Raw genomic sequence first — 15,034 nt, 5'->3', positions numbered from 1 at the left:
TTATAAAGCAATCAGTGACATTAACTACTAATGGAGACTCCAACATACATGTGAGAAGAGATTAAAAGGAAATCTGACACCACATTTTTGCCACCTAATCCGAGACAAAGACCCTAATTCCAGCGATGTGTCAGTTACTGGACTGCTTGGTGTAGTTTTGATAATGTCCTGCTAATAAAACTGTAATTTTAGCACTAGATGACTAGCAAACCTGCTGCCATGTAGCCCTCCATATTCATGCACAGTGTGCACAGAAAGCTGCAAATCTGTAATGTGGGCGGTGTATACAGAGCTCAGCATTCAGAGATCTGCAAGGTCTGTAGCAGTTAAAATTACTTTTTTTTTTTTTTTTTTTTTTTATCAAAATTACAGCAAAGCAGCCCAGTAAATGACACATTGCTGGAATCAGTGGCTTAACCCCTACATAATTTTACTCTTAAAGTAGCAAAAACCTGGTGGCAGAATCATTTTAAAGGACTTTTCAAGAATTAAGGGTTTTTATTTACATTTACTTTAGCATTACAACTGAACCCAGTGATTGGCTGCAGTGGTCACATGCTGTAGTCATGACATCACAGCTTCAGCTTGTCAACCAAGACTTGGGACAATGTCAAAGAAGTAGCGCTAAAGTAGTGGAGACTGTGTAATGCAGATTTTCTTATTTTTACCTAGAGCAAGCTAATGGGGATAAAAACTGAAATATGGAAACAATCTATACTAAAGACACAGGATAAAGTTGGTGCAAATGTATTTGCATGTCCCATTCCATCAGCCACAACAGCGGTCTGCGGCCGCAGCATCGGAGCAAGAGTATCGCCTCTTCTCTGATGGCATCTGTGGCTCTTCTTTTGTTTAGCCATCCTGAGTCAATGTCATCGTTGTGACCTGAAGTACATGTGACATCGCATCAGGCCAGCTAATTATAAGAGTCTCAGATGCCATCAGGTAAGAGACAATTCTCTTGTCCTTGTCCACTGGCCCAGACCACTGATGGAATCCAACTCTAAACCTAATGGTAAGGTAGAAGAACATAATCCAGCCCTAAAAAAAACTCTATATATTTAGGATAACTCACAAGTACGGTAGGCTTATCTGCATTATCACATTTAACATAAGAACTATCCTTTTACAATAATTTTTTCACATTTCTAATTCATATAAAATGAAAAATAAAGAAAATTTGCAAATACTCTTAATTGCTATTGCATTTTGTATGTACGGCTCCTTTAGATGTTTTGTGGTTAACGGACAACAAACTATTTTATAATCTGATTCTGCAGATATTTTTCCATCTATGCGGCCTCTAGTTTTTACTAACATACGTTTAGTAGGTTATCAAGAAGTTGAGAAGTGGTGGATCTCCACATAATTGTATGATCAGACTACGGTATTTTCTTTTGTAGTCTGCTCCGTGGAGGAATTTGCATTGGAAATACGAAGGCATAATAGTAGGAGATTTTTTAATTACTATGTATGAAATTGCTTAATTTTTTTTTTGAAGTATTGGTTGACTTACAAATGCGATATCAGAAATTGAATTATTGTTTAAATCAGGTTTTTATGTTTTTAGCATAGTAAAAAAAAATTTTTGTTTTCTACTATCTATATCATTGTCTTTATTAAGAAAAGAAAAATCGTGCAATTTTCACACTTGCGTATTTATTTAATACTGGACTTTTCTGCCTATGCGACTTTTCAGCAATCATTGCCATCGTAAACAAGATTATAATGGCAGATAACCGTTGTTGATAACACAGGTTTACCATTCACAGTGGATGGTCAAAACTCCCCTCCCCTCTTTTCACAGTGACCCTTAGCTTGTTTGGATGATGCTTTTATAGGATATGAGACAGTCTATTGCTGCTAATGTTCATGGCAGCCACAGTTAATATGCTGAATCAAACCCTATTTATTTGGAAATAGGATTCTAATATTTGACCAGTGTGAAGATTGTGTTTTTTGAAATATAGATATTAATATGTGCTTTTTAAAAATAATAACATATAGAAGGGTAATATACCATATATACTCGAGTATAAGCCGACCCGAGTATAAGCCAAGGCACCTAATTTTGCCACAGAAAACTGGGCAAGCTTATTGACTCGAGTATAAGCATTGTCCCCTTCATCCCTGTCCTGGTACGCGTGGCTCCCCCGTCCTGGTATGCCTGGCTCCCCTGACCTGTCCTGGTATGCATGGCTTCCCCCGTCATTGTCCTGGTATGCGTGGCTCCCACCATTGCTGTCCTGGTAAGCGTGGCTCCCTCCGTAGCTGTCCTGGTATACGTGGCTCCCCCGTAGCTGTCCTGGTATGCGTGGCTCCCCCGTAGCTGTCCTGGTATGCGTGGCTCCCCCCGTAGCTGTCCTGGTATGTGTGGCTTCCCCGTAGCTATCCTGGTATGCGTGGCTCCCCCCATAGCTGTCCTGGTATGCGTGGCTCCCCCCTCCCGTCCTTGTATACATGCTTCCTATTACAAAAAAAAATCCTACTCACCGTCCAGCATACCGTCGCAGCACCTCGTTCTGGCTTCCAGCAGCTCTTCCTGTGCTGAGTGATCACGTGGCACCTCTCATTAAGGTAATAAATATGGGCTCCACGCCTATAGGAGTGGAGACGTGTGCATATTCATTACATTAATGAATGGAAGCTGGCACCAACGAAATGCTGCGAGGGCACCAGGACCAACAAGATGCAGGGCACGCTGGAGGCTCCTGCCTTTGTCATCCACTGCTCCACCACTTCCCCTCCCCGCCAGCCATATGGGACAATTAACTTGTGCATAAGCTGAGGGGGACATTTTCAGCACAAAAAAAGTGCTTTAAAACTCTGCTTATTCACGAGTATATATGGTAATATATATACACAGGTGCTTCTCAAAAAGTTAGAATATTATCAAAAAGTTAATTTATTTCAGTTCTTCAATACAAAATGTGAAATTCATATATTTAGTCATTACACACAGAGTGATCTATTTCAAGTGTTTATTTCTGTTAATGTTGATGATTATGACTTACAGCCAATGAAAAAGTCATTATCTCAGTGAATTAGAATAATTAACAAAAAACAACACCTACAAAGGCTTTCTAAGAATTTAGGTCCCTTAGTCTGTTTCAGTAGGCTCCACAATCATGGGGAAGCTGACTTGACAGATGTCCAGAATGCAGTCATTACCATGGAATGTCATGACACCAGCTGAAATCTATCAGTACAGTAATTAGGAAGCAGTCCTGGCACTTAGTGAAAAATAAGATCAGCTGGTTCAACTGTGGCCTATAAAAAGATGTCTCATTACCAAGGTGGCACACAAGAAATATCTTATGATGGGTAAACCCAGTGAGCTGTCTCAAGACCTTTGCAACCTTATTGTTGCAAATTATACTGATGGTATTGGTTAGAAAATAACTTCTAAAGAATTTCTAAACTACTGAAGGTTCCAGTGTGCACTGTTTGGGCCATAATCCAGAAGTGAAAGAAACAAAACAGGGCGCATCCACTGTGGGAAACCTTTAAAACACAATTGTAATGGTGAGGCAAGGAGAGACTCACCTGATAGGGTTGTGAAACTTCGGTCACAACACCTACAAACGCATGAAACAGCTGCTGCAGTCTGCACAGGGTCCAAGGACTTGTAAGTGAAGATGGCTTTAAGGTGCAATGATACACTGCGCTGCTGTAGGTATGATTCAAGGAAATTTATTGGTGCCTACGCGTTTCCTGAGCTGTCCCAGCTCACTTCATCAGGGCATGATACAAGCAAATGAAATGCTGGAGTTTATATACAATCCAATGTGGGGAAAAAAAAAAGTTGCAGGACAAGTAACTGCCACGTCAGCAAGGCAATGGTATAAAACACATTAAAATAATTGTATTTTAATAGAATATATTAAAACAGCATATAATAAGAATGCATACTCAAGAACAATAAAAAAGAAAATGTATATATTTCTTTTAAAATAGACACGGGGGTCCAATAAAAAAGTAGTTAAAACCATCCTCAAGGAGTCTAGAACACAGTTCCAAAGTTGAGAGTGTATGGTGTTTTAATCCACATGACCATGGTGACTAATGAGGAAAGGGGTATGATTTTTCAGATCAATGTTAAGATCAATCCATTCACTTCCAGAATAAAGAGTAAATCAAAAGAGATGTACCCTGAATAACGGATTAAAAAAACAAAAAAAAACAAAATTGATTAAGGGCACTTATATAAAAAAAAAATACCGATTGTAAAAAAAAAAAAAAAAATTTTTAAATAAAGTGCAGTAGTGTTTTAATATTAAATATCTTAAATCATAAAAACATGGTAACAATGTAAAAAAAGGGGGGGTTTAGTATTATAAAGAGACACTAGATGGCGCTAACACGAGCTTCAAGGAAGTGTCAGAAGCTTGAAGAGAATACTACAGTTAAAAGAGAGAGCTTTCTGTGTGAAACAAATGTGTGGAATGGAAGGATAAAACATGATGGTCAGGCTAAGCATCCCAATGGAGGGTTCAGTATGCATGGGAGACTGGGACAAAAATCTCCAAAAAACAAAATGGACTTTTAATAAAAGACATCAGAAACAATATTTAGTCCAAAGGGTTCCAGAGATTTTAATTTGTAAATCCAGTACACTTCTTTCCTATTAAGTGTAGTTGCTGTCACAACATTGCACATCAGACTATCACTTTCTCGCATCCCATCACTCAGGAAAAATTCCCCATCAAATACCACCTCACTTGTCTGTCCTCACACGTCATCTATATCATTACATGCACTTGTCCCAAAATCTACGTTGGACGTACCACCCAGGCACTTCATTGTCGGTTAAATTCCCACCGACATAATATTAAAATTGGCTTTCAGAAGCATGGTCTGTCACGTCACTTTGACCTTATACATGGTCGTGACATCAAGAAACTAACTATTTACCCCATTGAACAGATACCAGACAATACACCAAACCGAATCCAGACACTTAATAGGAAAGAGGTGTACTGGATTTACAAATTAAAATCTCTGGAACCCTTTGGACTAAATATTGTTTCTGATGTCTTTTATTAAAAGTCCATTTTGTTTTTTGGAGATTTTTGTCCCTGTCTCCCATGCATACTGAACCCTCCATTGGGATGCTTAGCCTGACCATCATGTTTTATCCTTCCATTCCACACATTTGTTTCACACAGAAAGGTCTCTCTTTTAACTGTAGTATTCTCTTCAAGCTTCTGACACTTCCTTGAAGCTTGTGTTAGCGCCATCTAGTGTCTCTTTATAATACTACAACCCCCCTTTTTGTACATTGTTACCATGTTTTTATGATTTAAGATATTTAATATTAAAACACTACTGCACTTTATTTCAAAAAATTTTTTTCTTTTTTACAATCGGTATTTTTTTTTTTTTTAATATATAAGTGCCCTTAATAAATTTTTTTTTTTTTTTTTTAATCCGTTATTCAGGGTACATCTCTTTGGATTTACTCTTTATTCTGGAAGTGAATGGATTGATCTTAACATTGATCTGAAAAATCATACCCCATTCCTCACTAGTCACCATGGTCATGTGGATTAAAACACCATACACTCTCAACTTTGGAACTGTGTTCTAGACTCCTTGAGGATGGTTTTAACTACTTTTTTATTGGACCCCGTGATCCCCCGTGTCTATTTTAAAAGAAATATATACATTTTCTTTTTTATTGCTCTTGAGTATGTATTCTTATTATATGCTGTTTTAATATATTCTATTAAAATACAATTATTTTAATGTGTTTTATACCATTGCCTTGCTGATGTGGCAGTTACTTGTCCTGCCCCTTTTTTTTTTATATACAATCCAATGTGGGGAAAAAAATAAACTCCTGCATTTCATTTGCTTGTATCATGCCCTGATGAAGTGAGCTGGGACAGCTCAGGAAACGCGTAGGCACCAATAAATTTCCTTGAATCATACCTACAGCAGCGCAGTGTATCATTGCACCTTAAAGCCATCTTCACATAATCCAGAAGTGGAAAGACCGTAATTTGACCATAAACTGACCACGACTAGGTGCTCCCCACAAGATTTCAGACAGAGGAGTTGAAATAATTATCAAGAGTTGTCCATGAGTCAAGGACCACCTATGGAGAGCTACAGAAAGACCTGGAATCAGTAGGTACAATTATTTCAAAGGAAGCAATAAGTAATATACTCAACCTCCATGGCCTGTATATATGTACGTTCACCTGTCAAGACTCCATTGTTGAGCAAAAAGCATGTTCAAGCATGTTTGCAGTTTGCTCATCAACATTTAGACAAGAATTTGAAATACTGGGAGAATATAGTCTGGTCAGATGGGACCAAAGCAAAACTCTTTGGATGCCATAATAAACACATTGTTTGGAGGTCAAAAGGCATTGCATATCACCCGATTAACACCATACCAACAGTGAAATTTGGAGGTGGGAACATCATGGTGTGGGGCTGTTGTTTAGCATTGAAAACGTATATTTGAAGGAAGGATGACTGGGCAAATGTGCCAAGAGATTCTTGATAAAACTCTGCTGCCATCTACCAGGATGATGAAGATAAAATGAGGATGGTCATTTCAGCAAAACAATGATCCTAAACACACAGACAAGGAATCTTTCAACTGCTGTCAAAGAAAGAAAATAATGCTGTTAGAATGGCCCAGCCAATCTCCTGACATAAATCCAATAGAAAATTTATGGAAGGAACTGAAAGTTCAGAATTTATTGAAGGAGTCCACGGAACCTTCAGGATTTGGTGAGTGTTTGTGTGGAAGAATTGGCCAAAATCACACCGGAGCAATGCATGCGACTAGTTTTTCAATGCAGGAGCTGTCATCAACAACAAAGGCTTTTGAACTAGGTATTAAATAAGTTTCAGTAAGCGTGTTCTATACTTTTTCCTGTGTAATTTCTCATTAGTACACATAACTTAATTTATGGACATCTTTGGTTTGATTTCTATGCCTGTGTGGATTGGATGGGTTGATACCGACATCTGGGGAGAATTTTATGACAATAGCACCTTTAGAAATATACTTACTCAGGAAATTGGTGACATGTTGAATACTTATGTCACAGTATGTGTTTATATATTTGCAAACTACATTCTTATCATGTATTCAATTCATGTGTTTAATCGTGTTTAACCTAATCTGTCATCTTTTTCTTTTACCTATAGGATATTTTTACCCCAGAATGCAAATTTAAGGAGTCTGTTTTTGAGAATTACTACGTCATCTATTCGTCGACACTCTATCGGCAGCAGGAGTCAGGCCGTCAATGGTTCTTAGGACTCAGTAAAGAAGGACAAATCATGAAAGGAAACAGAGTGAAAAAGACCAAACCATCATCACATTTTGTACCAAGACCTATAGAAGGTAACAATCTATTCTATTCTCTTTACATGGGTCCTCCATAACAGTCTGGATTGGAATATGAGGTTTTTACGTGAAGATATATGTGATGGCAGCACAGCCCTGATATATATCTCAGACATATGTTTCTTCATACAGTCTGTACATGTAAGTGATGTACATATGTCACAGATCAAAAAAATATATAGTAGGCTGATGTAAAGAAGAAAAAAAAATGGAGTGAACTTACCACGTTAGCATGTAAATGGAAGGCTGGTAACCGTGAACAGGTGGGTGTCTAATCCTGCTGGTGAGAAGTAGCAAACATATGAAAAACAGGAGTAGAAGCTCCGCAACACGACCAGCTAAAACTTAGAAATCCTTTCTTGAAATTCCATTAAAAATAGTAGATCCATGTAAGGGATGCAGAAACTGATGTGTTTCTGGCGATACAATCGCCATTAATAATAGTATAATCAAAATAGTATGATTAAGGGCGTATGTATCAGCGTCAGTTTCTGTATCCCTCACATGGATATTTTTAGTGGAATTTTACTAAAGTTTTCTAATTTGTACCTGGTGATTGTGCCAAGCTTCCCCTCCAGTTTTCCGTAAGTAGGCTGATGTACTAGTTTAAACCTTCTACACTGTGTGCAGAATTATTAGGCAAATGAGTATTTTGATCACATCATCCTTTACATGTTTTCTTACTGCAAGCTGTATAGGCTTGAAAGCCAACTGCTAATTATGTAAATCAGGTGATTTGCATCTCTGTAATGAGGAGGGGTGTGGTCTAATGACATCAACACCCTATAGAAGGTGTGCTTAATTATTAGGCAACTTCCTTTCCTTTGCCAAAATGGGTCTGAAGAAAGATTTGACTGACTCTGAAAAGTCAAAAATTGTGAGATGTCTTGCAGAGGGATGCAGCAGTCTTGAAATTGCCAAACTTTTGAAGTGTGATCACCGAACAATCAAGCGTTTCATGGCAAATAGCCAAAAGGATCACAAGAAGCGTGTTGATAAAAAAAGGTGCAAAATAACTGCCCATGAATTGAGGAAAATCAAGCGTCAAGATGCCATTTGCCACCAGTTTTGCCATATTTCAGAGCTGCAACGTTACTGGAGTATCAAAAAGCACAAGGTGTGCCATACTCAGGGACATGGCCAAGGTAAAGAAGGCTGAAAAATGACCACCTTTGAACAAGAAACATAAGATAAAATGTCAAGACTGGGCCAAGAAATATCTTAAAACTGATTTTTCTATGGTTTTATGGACTGATGAAATGAGAGTGACTCTTGATGGGCCAGATGGATGGGCCCGAGGCTGGATCAGTAAAGGGCAGAGAGCTCCACTCTGACTCAGACGCCAGCAAGGGTGGAGGTGGGGTACTGGTATGATGAACTTGTGGGACCTTTTCGGGTTGAGGATGGAGTGAAGCTCAGCTCCCAGACCTTCTGCCAGTTTCTGGAAGACACCTTCTTCAACCAGTGGTACAGGAAGTAGTCGGTATCGTTCAAGAAAAACATGATTTTCATGCAGAACAATGCTCCATCAAATGCATCCAAATACTCCACAGCGTGGCTGGCCAGTAAAGGTCTAAAAGAAGAAAAAATAATGACATGGCCCCCTTGTTCACCTGATCTGAACCCCATAGAGAACCAGTGATCCCTCATAAAATGTGAGATCTACAAGGAGTGAAAACATTACACCTCTCCGAACAGTGTATGGGAGGCTGTGGTGGCTGCTGCACGCAATGTTGATCGTAAACAGATCAAGCAACTGACAGAATCTATGGATGGAAGGCTTTTGAGTGTCATCGTAAAGAAAGGTGGCTATATTGGTGACTGATTTTTTTTTTGTTGTTTTTGAATGTCAGAAATGTTTATTTCTAAATTTTGTGTTATATTGGTTTACCTGGTGAAAATAAACAAGTGAGATGGGTATATATTTGGTTTTCATTAAGTTGCCTAATAATTCTGAACAGTAATAGTTACCTGAAAAAAAAGATATCCTCCTAAGTTAGTCAAATTTTAAAAAAAAAAACATTTAAACTTCCAAAAATATTGAGCTTTGATATTTGAGTCTTTTGGGTGGATTGAGATCATAGTTGTTCAATAATAAAAAGAATTCTCTCAAATACAACTTGCCTAATAATTCTGCACGCAGTGTATTGCCACAGTAGAAGGGCCATGTGTATTTTTACAGCTGAGGTATAATATTATAGAGTGTCTTTGAGCCACGTTAATGTGTACACTCAATTATGGAGCACCACAAACTGACTGCCATTGTTTGTTCTTACTACAGATCATTTTCCTTTTGTGAGTTGAAATGTATATATATTGTATTACTTGGCTTTTTTGGTCTATTGTGCTTTTTATATTTCTATAGGAGGGTAATATGCTCATTACAAGCCATGGCAAAGCAGTGAGATTTATTGAGAGATTTACAGCTAGATTTTACTGAAAAGAGATTGAAAAAGTTTTGAAGCTTTTGTATCCTGGAGAATGTCATGTACTTCATCACAAACCATAGCACTATCTGGCCATCATTCCATTAAAGGGATTCTGCTATTCATGGCAGACAGATTGCTTTCCCAATTCTGTTCCTCCTGGTGCTGTCAAGTTATTGTATTTCCCTGGGCAGCCATATTCGGGCACAGAAAATGCCAGACGTAAGACAAACCTCTGTAGCACTTTTCCCAGACCCCAGCCTGCTCGGCTTTGTTAGACATTGTCATTTTATTATCTAGCTGTGTTTTCTATATCGTACAGGACTTGTTTATGAAATTTGTTTTTGGACACTGCTCAGAAGGGTAGTGGTATGAAGGTATACTCACAAGCCAATTCCGAACAGTTGACTGTATCTTTCTTCTTTATTTTTTTATATAGCACTAACATATTCCGCAGCGCTTTACAGTTTGCACACATTATCATCACTGTCCCTGATAAGGCTCACAATCTAAATTCCCTATCAGTATGATGTCTTTGCAATGTGGGAGGAAATCTGAGTACCCGGAGGAAACCCACGCAAATACGGGGAGAACATACAAACTCCTTGCAGATGTTGCCCTTGGTGGGATTCAAACCCAGAACTCCAGCGCTGCAAGGCTGCAGAGCTATCCACTGAGCCTCCGTGCTGCCCAGTGCCTGGTGAGCCACCGTGCTGCCGGACTGTATGAGTACGATAACACAAACAGAGAGCACAGAATGACAATTGTGCAGAAATATCCTGCAGTAAAACATATAACAGTAGTCAGCAAGTGCTGATAAAAAGATGATAACAAATACAGGGTATTTAGTCGATACGTTTTTTGCAAAAAAATGTATACCAAGCTGCTCCACCGCGTCAAGGTAACCCCTATTGAAGCAGTCCCTACCTAATGTATTTAAAACCTGAACATGTGAACAGTGTCTAAATGAACAGGATGAAGACAGGCGCTTCCCAGTATGGGCACGTGGTGCAAGCCAGCTCTTTATGTGCATGTCACACAAGAGAGGGGTGGGGTCTTTCAAATCATGCATGGGCATGGAAAAAGCTGGATTAAAAACACATGTGACATGCACACATATGAACAAGTCGGTAGGACAATGTTCACACCACCCACTGACTCGAGCACAGAATGACATTTGTGCAGAAATATCCTGCAGTAAAACATATAACAGTAGTCAGCAAGTGCTGATAAAAAGATGATAACAATTACAGGGTATTTAGTCGATACGTTTTTTGCAAAAAAATGTATACCAAGCTGCTCCACCGCGTCAAGGTAACCCCTATTGAAGCAGTCCCTATCTAATGTATTTAAAACCTGAACATGTGAACAGTGTCTAAATGAACAGGATGAAGACAGGCGCTTCCCAGTATGGGCACGTGGTGCAAGCCAGCTCTTTATGTGCATGTCACACAAGAGAGGGGTGGGGTCTTTCAAATCATGCATGGGCACGGAAAAAGCTGGATTAAAAACACATGTGACATGCACACATATGAACAAGTCGGTAGGACAATGTTCACACCACCCACTGACTCAAACACAGAGAGCACAGCATGACATTTGTGCAGAAATATCCTGCAGTAAAACATATAACAGTAGTCAGCAAGTGCTGATAAAAAAATGATAACAAATGCAGGGTATTTAGTCGATACGTTTTTTGCAAAAAAATGTATGCGAAGCTGCTCCACCGCGTCAAGGTAACCCCTATTGAAGCAGTCACCTTCAAAACACTATTTACCTGTAGATATATTGGTAATCTGCAGGTGATCCAAATCGGAATATTTTTGGACTATAGGAGTGCGATGTTGAAAACATTGAAAAAATGTTAAAGTTAACTGCATATTAAAGGGGTTGTCCGGTCAAAATGAACAAGTCTGCAGTTTTGTAATCTGCAGGTAAGTAGCGTTAAAATTATGTCTGTCTGATTTACTGGAGCAGCAGTAAATTAAAATTAAGAAAATCAAGCAATATTTTTCTTGCAGCCGCTTGCTTACAGTCATTACGGCTATGCAGGGAGTTGTTACAGTCACTGCTCACTATAATGCGAACTTGCTGTAATCATGCCCCTTTGACAGCCAGCCTATGCACAGCAAGCTGTCAATGAGTATAGCAGGAAGTGATTATAGGGAGCTGTAGGAGCAGTGACTGTAACTGCTCCCAGCACAGCCGTAATGACTGGAAGTAAGCGGCTGCTGGAAGAATTTAACTTCATGTTCTCTCTGTAGCCACTGCTCCAGTAAGGCAGTCAGACATGATGTTAATGCTACTTACCTGCAGATTACCCCTATATCTACAGGTAAATACCATTTTTGTAGGTGACAGGCTCTCTTAAAATCCCAGATTAAGTCAGTTTATTAGGAATTTTAGTGACAATTAGACCACTGGAGGAGCCAGTTTGAGATGCTTTGGATGCCTGCTTTTTTGGGATTTTTCAAACATATATTAAGGGAAGGAAGAAGTTGATCCAGCTTCTGATCCACAACTCAAAGAGACATGGTTTAAAATCATGACGTCTTTATTTCCAGAAGAATTAAAAATCAATAGAGAAATTCAAAAATGCAAACAATTTGAAACAGAGGGCATGGCCTGACAATGGCACCAAGTGGACGTGTTCACTAAGGCTCCTGCTACTCCTGGGGATTCAAGGGCCATGAACAAGGCCAATCACTGCAAAAACAGAGCTCTAGGACATCAGGCATTGAGTAGCAGCAAAGGAGAGGTGGGAAGGATGAGCAGCTGTGTATTTGCGGTGATGGGGAAGCCTGTGAGAGGAGAGAGAAGAGTGCAGTGTGTCTTCAGGCTTGCAGCAGAGCAAGATCCTGCTGAAACTGTCTTAGTCCTCTTGGGACAGATATGTTGCAGCCTACTGTGTGGAGAAAAGCAGTTAAGGAGCTGCGTGTCTGTGCTTCAGTTCCCGGTGTGTTCCCTCCGGGCAATTCTTATCAGGGCTGTCCCTGGACGGACACACAGAATCTGAGAAAGTTTACCCTCCCCCTGTCAGCACTTAACAGGACGCTCTGTTCTCTGGATGGCCAAGACTCGATGTGGCCATCCAGAGAGCAGAGCTTCCTGTTACGAGTGACCCAGTTGAAATCTTCCTTTGCCACAGCTGCCGCAGAACAAAAGGTGCAAAGTCAAATAATAGAGCGCCATTCTACACAGATTGACTCTTTATTTGGTATGATAAGAGGACCTTGAGAATCAAAACCGCCACAATGATATTCGCATGCAGGGTTTACCTGAAGCAACTGGCACAGCCGATCTTATTCCCACCCTTTACGGCATCTTTAATACTCTCCTGGAAAGGCCACCTATTGAAGAAATACTTTTTGACAGAGCACACCAAGCTTTAAGACCCCGCAACAATGACTCAGACATCCTCAGAGATGTAATTTGCCGAGTTCATTATTTCAAGACCAAAGAAGAAATTATGAGACAGGCTCGGTCCAAAGGACCTATGGATTTTGATTGGGCCCACTTACATGTTATTGCGGACTTATTTAGGTCAGCCTTAGCAAAACGTAGGACTCTGCGCTCATTGTTGGAAGTTCTCAGAGAAAGAAATGTCCCCTACTCGTGGTGTTTTCCCTTCCAATTACAAGTGCTTAACCAGCATGGAACTTGATTAACTTGAACAAGCAAAAGATAACCTGAAGGGACTGCCAGACCAAAACTACTCAAAACATTGGGAAAGGTTACTGCAATTTTTTATGGATTTGCAGACAAATGTGGTGGCCCTCTAGCTAGAAGAATTCATCCTAAAGCCCCAATGACATTTATCCAATTGATACAGGATCCGTAATCAATGAATCCAAACAAATTGCTGAGGTATTCAAAGGATATTATAGCTCCCTGTACAATTTGTAGATAACCCAACTTCATTTGAAAATTTATCAATACATAAGACACTGCTCAGCCCTCAATACCAGATATAGGAAGGAGAGAAGTCCGGCTTTCAGGATCGCGCTGTTCCAGTCTAAAGTTCACAAGGAGTTAATCCAAGGACCAAGCAGTGATTATAACTTTCTTTTTATTCCATAAACTCTACGCGTTTTGTGTACACACTGTACACTTCCTCAGGAGCAAAGTAACTTTGCTCCTGAGGAAAAGTACAGTGTGTACACGAAACGCGTAGAGTTTATGGAATAAAAAGAAAGTTATAATCACTGCTTGGTCCTTGGATTAACTCCTTGTGAACTTTGGACTGGAACAGCGCGATCCTGAAAGCCGGACTTCTCTCCTTCCTATATATGCAATTCTAGTGACCGGCTGATTGCTGCAGTTCATCGGATCCTACCCATTTGTGCTTATGGTTGTTGTGTTCCACACAACTGAACCAGGTGAGTGGATCCATATCTGTTGAAACGTTTATATCATTGGATAAGACCCTATTGTGCGCTTCTGTCTCCCCCTTTTTTATATTTCTCAATACCAGATGACACAAAGGCATCCCTAGGGCAATCATTTGAAGAAGAGGAGGTCCTTTAGGTGATCAAAAACTCCCCATCTAATAAATGCCCAGGTCCAGATGGTTACTCTGCCAAATTTTATAAAACATTTGCTACACAATTAACACCATTGTTAACCAAGGTATTTAATTCAGTTTAGACTTTGAACCCCTTTCCCAGACAAACTCTGGAAGTCCATATTTTGGTAATATCGAAACCTGGGAAAGACCAAACATTATGCTCAAGTTACAGGCCAATATCCTTAATTAACATTGATGTTAAACTTTTCTCTAAAATTATAGCAACCAGATTAGACCCCCTTGATGCCTTATATCGTGCACAACGATCAAGTAGGATTTGTGCCCCAGAGGGAGGCAAGAGACAACATGATTAAAACAATGCTGCTTATGTTCTATACGAAATTGAAAAAGATCCCAGCATGCATTTTATCGGTTGATGCTGAAAAAGCATTTGACTGGGTTAGGCCTCTTTCACACTTCAGTTTTTTTGCATCAGTTCAAATCCGCCAAAAAGTTAGACAAGCGGATCCGTTCTTAACTGATGTGAACGGATGGCACAGGATCCGTTTTGAGACGGATCCTGAAAATGAGGAGATTTAAAGGAAACGCTGGCCGGGGAGAGAGAGAGATTGTTTTTTGTTTTTTTTTGTCCGGCATCCAGAAAGAATTTCGGGTTAAATCAGTGTCTGGAGGATCCGCCAGGGAAAAAAACGTTACAAGCTCCGTTTT

At 39.6% G+C, this 15,034-nt stretch overlaps 1 protein-coding gene across 4 annotated transcripts in view; it reads left to right on the top strand.

Moving 5' to 3' along the window:
* The window catches only part of FGF12 (fibroblast growth factor 12), a 725,478-nt gene that overhangs the window by 640,641 nt on the left and 69,803 nt on the right, over positions 1-15,034 (top strand). For all 4 annotated transcript variants that reach the window (XM_073578632.1, XM_073578631.1, XM_073578630.1 and 1 more), the window contains one exon: positions 7,171-7,369. In XM_073578632.1, coding sequence (XP_073434733.1) covers positions 7,171-7,369 — 199 coding nt within the window. The remainder of the gene's footprint in view (positions 1-7,170; positions 7,370-15,034) is intronic.

This window comes from Dendrobates tinctorius, unplaced genomic scaffold (assembly GCF_039654945.1).
Source record: "Dendrobates tinctorius isolate UK_male_01 unplaced genomic scaffold, ASM3965494v1 ptg000060l, whole genome shotgun sequence".
Classification (NCBI taxonomy): domain Eukaryota; kingdom Metazoa; phylum Chordata; class Amphibia; order Anura; family Dendrobatidae; genus Dendrobates; species Dendrobates tinctorius.
The sequence above is the reverse complement of the archived record's forward strand: the minus strand, read 5'-3'. Positions and strand labels throughout refer to the sequence as shown.